This window comes from Ochotona curzoniae, unplaced genomic scaffold (assembly GCF_017591425.1).
Source record: "Ochotona curzoniae isolate NIBS_2020 unplaced genomic scaffold, NIBS_Ocur_1.0 contig_3432, whole genome shotgun sequence".
Lineage (NCBI taxonomy): Eukaryota > Metazoa > Chordata > Mammalia > Lagomorpha > Ochotonidae > Ochotona > Ochotona curzoniae.
The window spans coordinates 14,029,502-14,042,073 of NW_024465859.1; the positions used below are offsets into that span (position 1 = coordinate 14,029,502).

Genomic DNA, 12,572 nt, shown 5'->3' on the forward strand with positions numbered 1-12,572 from the left:
CCAACTGCACCCTTGCACCACCAACCGTGCCGCTCTCTCTGCTCCCTACTACCCTCTCCAGCTCCCCGTAATCACTGTTCTACTCTCTACTTCTGTGAGATCAACTTTTGAAGCTTTCGCAGCTAAGTGGGGACATACAGTAGTTTTTTTTCTGGGTTGGCTTATCTCGCCTAACCCAATGTCCCCAGGCCCATCTGTGTTGCAAAAACAGACAGGACCGTGCCCTTTTTAATGACTGGATAATATTCCATGGCATATGGGTCACTAAGTGCTTCTTATGCATTCATTGACCACCAGAACAGCTAGGTTGACTCCAAACCCTGGCTGCTGTGAACAGGGCTGCAATAAACAGGGCAAGAACAGTTAACCCTTTGGCATCCTGATTTTCTTTCCTTTGGATGTATACCTACCGTGGGAATGCTGCATTGTATGCCAGTTCTGGTTCTAGATTTTTGAGGAGACTCCATACTCTTTTCCAAGAAGCTGCACTGATCTAAGTCCTCATCAGCGGCACATCAGCTTCGTTCTCACTCTACATCCTCGCCAGCATGTGCTGTCCTTTGGCTAGTTGCCATTGTCACTGGAGTGAGATAGCATCTCATTGTGGTTTTGGCTTCCCTTTTCCTGATGATTTCATAAACCTGTTGACCATGTGTGTATCTTGTTTTGAGGCATGTCTACTCAGATCCCCCACCCTTTTAAAAAAATATTTAATTATACAGAGAGGAGGAGAGACAAAGAGGAAGATCTTCCATCTATTGCTTACTCCCAAGCAGCTGCAATGACTGGAGCTGTGCTGATCTGAAGCCAGGAGCTCAGAGACTTTTCTGGGTCTCCCACGCTTGGTGCAAGGTCCCACGTCTTTGGCCTATCCTTCACTGCTTTCTCAGGCCATAAGCAGGGACCTGGAAGGGAAGCAAGACTGCTGGGATTAGAACCGGTACCTGTGTGGGATCCTGGTGCATGCAAGGTGAGGACATTAGCTGCTAAGCTGGGCCCAGACCCCATTTTTTAAATTGGATTTTTGAGGGGTCTGTTGTGCTGAGTTCTCTCATCAGCTGAGCAGTTTACAAATGTTTTCCCCCATGTAATTCCTGTGAAGAATGTTATTGGTATTACAGCAGGGTCTGCTCTGAATCTAGATTAATTTGAGCAGTACTGACATTTAAAAATAGGATTTCCTTCAAATCCATGACCGTGGATGACTTTCCACTTCCTAGTGGCCTCCTTAGTTTCTTTTACCCCCTTGCTTTGATTTGCTACATGATATTTTCCAGTTTTTGCTGTTGTTATTGTAAATGGGATCTCTTTCATGATTTCTTTTCCATGTTGTTTGTTATTAGGGCATTGAAATGCTACTGATTTTGCAAGGTGATCATGTATATTGCGTTTTTTTTTTTTTGTTGTTGTTGTTGTTGTTTTTTTTACTGAATTCACCTATCACTTCTAACAGTTTGGGGTGGTGGTTTTTTTGGTAAGTTTTAATTTTTCTGTATATAAAATTATGTCAACTGTACATATGGGCAGCTTGACTTCTTTCCAAAGTGGATTCCTCTGTGACTTTATTATTTAATTGTTATGGGTGGCAGTCCCACTACTGTGTTAATAAGAATGGTAAGAAGAACATGGCTAAACATTTGGTTTAATTTCCGTGTGTGTGTAACTTCCACAGTTCCTCTGGCTGATTGCTAAGTGTATTTCACAGTTGCCTAAGAGAATACATGATTTAGATTTTAAAAATAGGTTGACACTTGTTGTGTGGTGTAATGTAGGGTCTATTCTGAGAACTGTTCCATATACTGATGAGAACAATGTATACTCCACAGCTGTGGGAAGAAGTGTTCCACTTGTGTTAAATTCCTTTGGTCTATAGCACAATATAACTCTAGTGTTTTATTGTTGATTTTCTATTTCGATGACCTGTCCATTGATAAGTGGGATATTGAAGTTCTCAACATCTGTTGTCGTGAAGTCTCCTTCTGTTAGATGTAAGGGTATTGGATCCATATTTGGATGGTCCAGTGGTACATACTTGTTTTTACAATGGTTAGATCCTCCTTCTGAATTGATTGTTTTATCATTAATTGTGTGTCAGAAGTAAACATCTTGTGTTCAGTACATAGTTGAGTCTTTTGTTCTCATCCATTCCATCACTCTATATCATTTTGCTGGGGAATTTAACTCATTTGCATTCAAGGATATTATTAATGAGTAACAACTTACTTCTGTTATTCTGTTGGCCATTTTTTCTGGCTGTTTTGTATATCTTGTTACTTTCTTCTTTCTTATTGCTAGTCTTTGTGGTTTGGTGACTGCAATGATAAAATTAGTTTACTTTCTCTTTCTCATTTGTGTATGTGGCCGACCATGAGGTTATACTTCTGTGGGTTTTCATGAGGGTAGTTATTGTGCTACTGCTTCTAGATGCTGGGCTTCTTGCAACACTTCCTACAAGGCCAGCCTGGTGGTGATGAATCCCCTTAGTTCCTGCTGATCTGAGAAAACGCTCACTTCTTCTTTGCTTCTGAGGCTAGCCTTGCTGACTCTAGGCTTCTTGATTGATAATTTTTTTTTCTTTCAGCTTTCTGAGTGTGTCATTCTATTCTCCCCTGGCCTGCAAGGTTTCTGCTCAGAAATCTGCTGTCCGCCTGATAGGAGTCCCCTGAAACGTGCCTTGGTGTTTTCCTTTTGCTGCTTTAAGAATTCTTTCAGAATTCTCTCATTGTTATATCTGCTTGGAGTTCTTTGACCTTTATAGATCTGGATGTCCATATCTCTTCCAAGATTTGGGAGGTTTTCAGCTATTATTTCATCAGATATCCTTTCTTTGCTTTTATCCATCTCTTCACCCTTCGGAATTCCTGTAATGCAAACATTTGTGTGCTTAATGCATCACAAAGGTATTGTAGATTCCTTTTGTTTTTTTTTTTTTAACTTATTTGATTGCAAAGTCATATCAGGTTTATGGAAAGTTAGCGATACAGACAGAAAGTCCTTTAATTGCTTGGTTCCCTCCTCAAATGGTGACAATAGCTGGAGCTGAGCTAATCTGAAGCTAGGAGCCTGGAGCTCCTTCTGGGTGTCCCACATGGGTGCAGCGTCCCAAGGCTTTGGGCCATCCTCGACTGCTTTCTCAGGCCACAAGCAGGGAGCTGGATGGAAAGTGGATTAGACAGAACAAGAACAAGAGCCCATATGGGATCCCAGTGCATGCAAAGTGAGGATTTAGCCATTGAGCCATTGTGCCAAGCCCAGTAGTCTTTCTGTATTCCTTTTCATTCCTTTTTTATTTACTTTCCTCTGACTGGGCTAATTCAAAAGAGCTATTTTCAAGTTTAAAAACCCTTTTGATCTGCTTGATCCAGTTTCTTGTTGTAATTTTCAATTGTATTTATTATGTTTATTGAACAAAAGGCACTTTTGTTTGGTCTTCTTTGTGATATATTTTCCTGTGTCTAATGCTTTACTCAATTTGCTCAAATTATTTATCTTTTTTTTTTCATTTCCTCAAAGTGCTGTTGATACTGTGCTATCTCATGGAATATCCTTAAGACTAATGTATTGAATTCCCTTTCAGGCATTTATTTAGCTTCCTTTTTTTAAAAAAAATGTTGTTTAGAAAATCATTTCTTTCCCTTGAAAGTGGCAGTATTTCCTTGCTTTTTCATATGTCTTCTGTCATTGTTATCTGAGCTGGGGCAACAGTAATTTTTTTTTTTTAACTTTAGGGAGAAACTAAGGTGTCAGTTTGCCATGTTATGTTAGCTTTGGCACTTCATTTTCTGTGTGACTTCTTCAGTTGTAGACCTTTTAGCAGAGCCTACTGTTGCTTTGGTAGCTGAAGCTGCAAGTGTTATTACTGCAGGGATATAAAATTTTGCTAGGGACAGGGCTGTTGCTGCTGGCTGTTGCACTGGGTTCGAGTCCAATGGAAGCTGGTAGCCAGTAGTTATGTAGCACAATCCCTCATAGGTTGAGGGCTGTGGTCTTGCTGCTGGGCTGGGCTGAGCTTGGGCACCTGTGGGTGCTGTGGCCTATGTGACTGCAGAGGTTCACCAGCACGTTAGGGCTGCTGCCTGGCTAGCTGTCAGGTTGGGGAAGGCATATGTAAGGTTGCTGGCTGTGTGTTGGCTCGTCTCTGTGAAGTTCATCTGTTCCCTGAGGGTTTGGAAACTGAAGCGTCAACCATTCTAGTGCTTGATATTGAACAGCTGGGTTTATGACATGAGGAAATGTCTTAATTTATCATTTTGTAATGTTAGTGCAGAGTCGGAGCGGCCCAGTCACAAAAGATACACAGAGACTCTTCCATCACTGTGCTGATTTGTCCAGAGATGCTGTGTATACCTGTTTACTCCTCAGAACAACCCCGTGAATACACATATAGCTTTGCAATTCTTTATCAAAACCTCGTTTAGGTGTTTTCAGAATTTTAGTTTTTAGAATTTAGAAAGGAAATCAGAGTATATGCAATATATTATATGGAATCTCCAGTGGGCCTGGAATGCAGCTCATAGGCAAGCCCGTTAGTATTTTTGCAGAGAAATACATAAATAGTTCCACTGAAGAGAAAAAAGCTGCAGGTGCTTCTCTTTTAATTCAAATCGAGTTTTTACCATGATATGAGTTTGGGCATCACCTTAGGAACATTTTTTTTTAAATTATATTCTTGGTATTTCAAAGTTGAAGATAAGTGTCGACCTGTGCCATTTTGATTTGTTTGATAGGCAGCATTACAGAGAGACAATGACACAGAAATCTTCCATGTGCTGATTCACTTGCAAAATGGCTGATCAACTGGGGTTGGACCACCAGGTTGAATCCAGAAGCTTCTTCTAGGTCTTCTACACAAGTGCTATGGCTCAACCAATTGGGCCATCTGCTGCTGCTTTCCCAGATGCATCAGCAGGGAGCTGGATCAAAAGTGCAGCAGCCAGGACATGAATTAATGCCTAAAGGAGATGCCAGTGCTGCAGGCAGTGGCTTAATTTGCTGTGCCACAATGCTGCCCCCAGACTTGTCCTATTATCACCCTTTTCATAAACAAGGGAGACAGGTCCAGAGAGGGTGTAAGGGTGTGACTATGTGACTATTTGAAAGAAAGGCTAGATGTAAATATTAAAGTGGGTTAGTTCCATGATAAATTATTGATTTATAAAGCTTATGAAGAATAACATATAATGTCCCATTTTGTGGAAAAAAAACCTTTTTCTCATTCTCTATAGAGAAAGAGAAATATATCCAACATATATCAAGAGAATTTACTTTTGGTAGGATTTCTGAGGACAAAGAATAATTAAGAGCATATTTACATTTTTGCCTTATATGCACCTGTGTGATTTATGCAGATATCTAAAAGGAATTAGAGAAGAAAAGATCTGTATCATCTAATAGATTCCTCTCCCTTGTTTCAGAAAAGTAGAAGAAATCTTGACACTTTCTCTTCTGCCGTACAGCATAGGAGTAACCCATGTTTTATATTGGTCATTTGGGCAGTAATTACTCTTTTGGATTCAGTAAAGAGTCAGTTTTCTCAAAACTGTGTAAGCTTAATATTTCATATAGAACAAATGGAGTTTAACAAGGTGAAATATCACAAGTGAAAACAAAGTTCAAATTGTGTCAGGATTAAGGCATTGTGTCTTAGCTGACAGGCATTTAGCTAGCAGTATGCTAAATGAGCTGACAGCGTGAAGCAGCCAACAGGAATGTGAATGCGATCTTCAACTATATATCAGAGTGCAGTGTTCAGAATATGAGGGTTAGTCAAATCTTTCCAAATCCAGGACATATATGGAGTCTAGTATTTTAGTCTGATGGCATAGTTGAAGGGATGCACACATTGTGATCTTTTCCAGGTAGATTGTTCAAGAACAAGGTCCTCTAAAGCGCAGGTGAGGCTATTGTGCAAGTTTAAATATTACTAGCAAGTTTGGCCTGCTGCTCGTTATAGTTGGCTGTTGTGCCTGCTCAGATGAATAATTTTAGCTCCATATGGATTGAATGCCAGCTGCATGCCACATCCTGAGTTGTTAAGCATTTGGGATCCAAAGATGAAAAGATGTAGGCTCTGCCTTTTCTAGTGTAACAGAGGACTGGAGTTGTGTACAGCTGTTTTTAACACAACAGGTTACTGGTAGACATTCACACAGAAGTCATGAGCAGCTTCTCCTGTGGTGATGGTGAGAGATGAGTGGGCAAAGCCTTCAGAGTCAGCATGAGTTCTATGTTGGGTTTTGAAAAAGAAATTGATCTCAATGAATGAAATGAGAAGATCCAAAAAGGACAGCATTGATTTTTTTTCCAGATATTTGAAAGGATGCCAGATATAAGAAGGATGGAAGTTGTTCATTACTACCTTGGGGGCTCAGAGACCTACTGGGATGGGACATGGGGAGATGAATTTGGGCTCAGTCTTTGAAGTGTGTAGTAGAATTACCCAAAGGTGTTTTTGTAGTAGTTGGAGTTTCCAGTCTCTGGTGGTGTTACAGCACAGGCAAGGCAGCTGCTTGTCAGCACTACCAGTGTGAGGGAAGATGTTGCCCTGTGTTCCCAGGGAAGTGTGGTGAAATACTTCAGGGTCAGACTGCTAGAACTGATGCCTCTCTGTGTTGGCCCTAGAACTTACCTGCAGTTGTTTTGATAGGTGAAATTAAAGTGCTTAGAATGGTTCCTGTTACAAAGTCAGTGCTAAATACGTGGCTAATACATATTAGTTCTAAGGGGAAGGCTAATCCTCCACCCTGTGGCACTGGCACCCCTTTGGACACCGGTTTTGTCCCAGCTGCTCAACTTGCAATCCAGCTCTCTGCTTTTGGTCTGGGAAAGCAGCAGAAAACAGACCAAGTACCTGGGACCCTGCATCCATATGGGAGACCCTGAAGAGTCTCCTGCCTCCTGATTGGCTTAGCTCTGTCAGTTGTATCCACTTGAGAAGTGAACCAGCAGATGGAAGACCTTCTCTATCCTTTTCTCTCTGTGTAAAATCTGTCCTTCAAAGTAGATAAAATCTTCAAAAAGTAAATATTTGTTTTTTATAGTTGATTTTCATTGAATGGGTGGTTAGTTGATACACTATTCAAAGTTCTCATTTTGGGTCCCAGTACGGTAGCATAGCATCTAAAATTCCTCACCTTGCATGCAACAGGATCCCATATGGGTGCCAGTTTGTATTCCATTGGCCCCACTTCCCGTTGTGCTTCTTGCTCGTGTCCTGGGAAAGCAGACTAGAATGGCCCAAAGCCTTGGGACCCTGCACCCATGTGGGACACCCGGAAGAAACTTCAGGCTCCTGGCTTCAGATCAGCACAGCTCCGGCCATTGTGGCTGCTTAGGGAGTGAATCATCAGATGAAAGATCTTTCTCTTCTGTTCCCTGTATATCTCTCTTTCCGGTAAAAATAAACCAACATATAAAGTTCTCATTTTGAAAGGCTGAATATTACATTTCTAGTCATGTAATTGTATAATGATACTACCATTAATTAAGAAGATGATAATGAAGGAATTGAAGAAAAAAAACCCCAAATTTGGTAGTATTCTCAGTAATAAAGAAATGAGTAGCACCCAGTGCGCTTGCGTTGGAGTTCATTGTTCTAGGAACCGTCCTGATCTGACCCTTTGAGGCCTTGGGATTTCTTCCCTACCCATCTGCAGCATTTTTCAAGGGGCAGACACTCCATGAGTCTCTTTAGCTCATACTTTTCTTTACTCGTAGGTAAAGACGCTCTGTGAAAGTCCAGCTATTGAGACTGAAGAGAATGGATGAAGATCACTTAACCCAAGAAGTCTTGGATAAGTTTGTTAATTCTCATGAGCAAACGTATGAAGAGTTTCTGAGCAGTTTTACTTATCTTTCCAAAGGTAAGATGGAGAGGTAAATTGTTTATAGCAGTAGGGACCAAACATTTTTTTAAAAAATTTAATTAAAAAGTTTTAGTGGGTATAAATTTAATGGATACATATTTATGGGATACTTTGTGATATTTCAGTACACGTATATATTGTATCATGTCCATGTATTTATCTCTTTAAATATGTTGCATTTTTTTTTTCATAGTGAAAATTTCCAAAGTTCCATTTTCTATTTTTTTTTTAATGGTGAAAGATACAATATATTAACATTCTTTGTAGTTACCCTGCTGAGCATTAGAACCCTAAAACTTATTGTTATCATCTGGCTATAGCCTAGATTATCAGCCTTTCCCCATACTTCCCAGCCTTCTTCTCTGCCCAGCCTCTGTTACCTTCCCTCATACCTTTCAATTATGTTCTCGAGGTACGATCACGTGATGCTCGTCTTTCTCTGCCTTGATTTTTTCCACTTCTCATAAAGACTTGAAGTTCCCAGTTGTCACAAATGAAAAGATTTAATTTGTTTTTGAGGATGAGTAATATTCCATGGTGTATATGTGCCACATTTTCTTTTTTTTTTTCAAAAGGGTTGACTTATTTATTTGAAATTCAGAGCTACAGAGAGAGATGTAGACAGAGAAAAATGTATTACATCTGCTAACTCATTTTCTGGATGACTGGAACAGCCAGGGCTAAGCCAGATTGAACCAAGGAGCTTCTTTTGGATCTTCTAGATGGCGGTAGGGACCCAAACACTTGACCCATCAGTTAACTCATTTCCCAAGCCATTAGCAGGCAGCTAGTTCAGAAGTGGAGCAGCTAGGACTCAAAGTGGTACTCATATGTAATGCCAGCATCACCGGTGGCAGCTTTACTTGCTGTGCCATATGCTGGCCCCACATTTTCAACAATTTTCCGAATCTTACTCTAGGTAAATGTGTTGGATATTTTTTCATGAAGATGATTTCTGAGCTTTCATTCCTGATCAGATTGTTGTTAATCGTATTTGTAACGGATGCATATGAATATCAGTGTTTTTATATATCCAAGAGTTGTGTTATGGGGTCAAAATCATTGAACTTGGGAGCTAAAATTGACCGGAAGGTGGACATTTGGTGTTGCTATTCAGATCAACTTGGCAAGCTGATATCTCATATTGTGTACCTCTCTGTAAATCTGCCTTTCCAACAAAAATAGTACATTTTAAAAACTTAACAAATAAAGATTAGGAGCTCTGCAGGCTCCCTGGTTTGTAAGCTGTCTATCCCTTAACACCATCTACAAATGTGGGCCTATATTATTTACTTCATTCATCTGATTGGCTCCTTGGGGTTTGGAGTTGTAACTTTTGTTCTGGATTCTGCTGCAGAGTATCATTGGCTTGCTCTCAACTTGAGCATGTCTGGGTCATTGATCCCTGCTTGAGGATCCGTGCAAGGCTATTCCTACTGCATGCAGTGGCATACTACGCTGCCTTGAAGACCCTGACAATATATCAGATACGAAGCTCACTCCAAAGTTTACCTGGGGACAAGGGACCAGTATTTTTAAAAAGTTTCTCTGGTGTATCTAATGTGTACACAGGATTAAGACTGGAGTGTTTCCTGATTGCAAGTTCCTAACACTGAAATTTCTTGTTATGGTTCCTGTATCCTGAGCAAATATAAAAGAAGGGACAATGAAAATGAAAAGTTATTCTAATCTGTCTTATTGTGCAAGATCCAAGTTGTATATTCCTAAATCTGAAAATCTAAAATCTGAAATGTTGTAAAATTGTATGCTTTCTGAATGTCAATGGATGCCAAAAATATGTGGCAGTCAAAACTGCAAGTAGATTAAAAATAGTTTGTAAAATTACCTGTATGTTATAAGTAACTGGATGAATACAAAACACTTAATTTTTGTGTTTAGACTTGGGTCCCATCTCTAAGATGTATCCTCATGTATATGCAGCTATTCCAGAATCTAAAATCTGAAATTCTTCTGGTTCCAAGCATTTTCAGATAAAGCACACCCAACTTCAGAGTAGCATTGATATCTATTTTGTTTGCAGTTGGAAAACATGCAATGTATTATTTAAACATGTAGACAGATGCTTTAAATACGTAGGCAGGTGAAGCATTAAGAAACTGCGCAGTTAACTTGGAATTGTCTGTTAATGATCTTGGTTCACATGATATGTGTAGATCAAATTGTTGAGAATAGCTAAATCATCTTTTAGTCCATGAACATGGGTTTAGACAGATACTTGCTTTGTTAGAACGTAATGACTCATACTTTTGTTTTTCTGGACTCAACCCTGTCAGTAAGAATGGCTGGTAAAAGGTGACAGAAATAAGGGAAAAAGTGACAGAATTTCTGAATTTTGGTATGGCAGTGACATTTTGACACGCTAAATTATTTTTGAAAGTATTTGTAAAGTTGACTTTATTTTGAGCCAGAAACATACAATTTTCTGTTCATAGTAATGACAGATTCCCTGATATGTATATCTCAGTCAAAGTTAAAAGCTTTTAAAATCTTTGCTTTCTGTTTTTTTTTTAAGTCTTTCTCTTGACTCTTGCTCACATGTATGCCACTAACTGCTGCAAGCTCCTCACCAGCTCCTAAGGCTGTCAGTCCACGTCCTCGCTGGGTAGCACAACTCAGGAGGGATCGAACCTCATCACTGAGCTAATACACTCTTCAGACTGTGCCCACAGTGACATTTCCAATGTAGAAAAATAAGGAAAGGGACTTTGTTTCTGAGCACAGCGGTCCTTCTTTCTTTATTCACACTACATGTAAGCCTTAAAGAAGAAATGTGCAAAGAATCAAAAGTAGCAACTTTGGCACCAGAAGAGATTAGATGACAGAGCAGGAGCAAGAGAGAGAGAGAATTCTGGATTTGAGTTAAAATTCCATTTCAGTGTTTTGGGTTAAGGCTGCTAGGCTGCTAACACTCCTGTGTGTAAGCAAGAATGAAGGATGTGGTTTTCCTTTTTGGCTCAGTTGGTTTTGGCTCGGTTGATCTTGGGTTAACTACAAAAAGGCATTCAGCAGAAAGTTGAAGGACCTGTCCCGAGACTGAAGATGCTGTCCAGACCGGAGAGAAACAGTTGAGTGGCAGGCTACAGAGGGCTAGACTTGGTTTTGTACCCTAGAACAGGAATTTTTTGTGTGTGAGGACTTGGATATTTTTCTGGGGCTACAGTTTCCTTATTTCTAGGGGTAAGGAGTATGTTCGCTTTTCACATTCTGGTGCATCATTGCATGCTGAGAAGGAAACTGTTGCAGATGCAGTAACTTCATTTTGAATTCAGTGTGGAGCCTCAAATTGAGCTGAAATAAATGATGACGCAAGTTACATAAACTGCATCTCCAAGCATACTAGTTTTTTTTTTTCCTTTCAAAATATCCCTAGGTGGCACTTCACATTATAAACTAATGACCTGCAAAAATTCCTCTTCAAGCAACAAAGAATTGTGAGTGCAAAAATAGGTCTTAAATCAGTAATCATCCCCTCCCCACCGTGCTGCAGAAATACTTAAGTACCTTTGGAAAAACCAGTCAGGACCTAAGGGCAGGCCCAAGAGCTGATTTGTGGACAGCTGGATTGATGGAGGTTGAGATGGTTAGCTCTGTTTATGAAAGATGCCAAAACTGTTCTTCACACTGTTTCAGAGCCCTTCATTTGTCTCCATGCGTTTGGTGGTCTTGCTGCTGTGAGCGAATCTTTGCTCTGCAAAAGTGGTTACCGTCATGCATACATAGTGCTCGAGTCCACTACCATTTCCACTTATGACTGTTCTATTTATTTTCATAATAGTTATGCACCAGAATGCTTATGGGATTCATTTTATTTCTACGAGTGCTAAAAGGGTCAGTAATCCTATTAAACATATTTCTCTGGAAAATTAATTTATAGCCTTATTGAAAGAAATCTCACTTTACTGCTTCATGGTCTTAGAAAACAGTTGGAAACTTAATGTTGAAGCGTAACTCTCACTGCAGTACATTTGTTCAGAATGTTCTGTTCATCATGTTTTAGAGTTTTCTCTCTTTTAAAGCAATTTTAGAAGTTTAAAATTTGGTACATTTTGATAGTAAATATAACGTTCTGCTGCAGTGTTTATGGAGATATAATTAGCAATTTTAAATAATTGCTTTTGAATTGTCAGTAGTGTCTTCGGTGCAAGACAAATTAAATGATAAGATATGTTTAGAATATCAACAAGCAAATTTTATACACATATTTATATTTTTACTTTAACCTTGAGAGATTACAGTAGTTATTTCCAATTCTTAGTTTCTCTCTCCTCCACTCTGTCTGTATCTCTCACAACCTCGTTACTGTTGAAGGCTTTAGGCTAAATAATTAATTTCTACGAAAAGTAATTATTTCACTGGATATTCAATTTAAGCTAGTTTGGAAATTGAGGTGAACCTATGGTTATTTTATTATTAATTTCTAAGTAAGTCTTTGTTTTTCAGTCTTTATTTAAAAAGTAGAAGAAGAGAGGGGGAAAAAGAGAGGGAAGGAAGGAGCGAGGGAAGCAAGAAGGAGGGTAGAGAAAAAGAGAAATAAGAAAGATACGAGAAAGGTGTAATTTCCATCTGCTGTTTCATCCCCCAAATTGCTACCATGGCCTGGGCTGGGTCAGCCTTACGCTAGGAGTCCAGAACTCTAAGTGAGTCCCTCATAATGGTGGCAAGAGCCTAAACACCTTCTGCTGCTTT

General features: G+C 39.6%; 1 protein-coding gene across 2 annotated transcripts in view; it reads left to right on the forward strand.

Annotated features, from left to right (window-relative positions):
• LOC121156429 (intraflagellar transport associated protein) overlaps positions 1–12,572 on the forward strand; it is an 83,254-nt gene that overhangs the window by 15,248 nt on the left and 55,434 nt on the right. The window contains exons 1-2 of one of the 2 annotated variants that reach the window (XM_040980124.1): positions 455–585; positions 7,717–7,862. In XM_040980124.1, the coding sequence (XP_040836058.1) occupies positions 7,760–7,862 (103 nt within the window). In that variant the 5' untranslated portion in view covers positions 455–585; positions 7,717–7,759. Of the gene's footprint in view, positions 1–454; positions 586–7,716; positions 7,863–12,572 lie in introns of those variants that run through there. The other variant, XM_040980123.1, reaches the window with a different exon arrangement.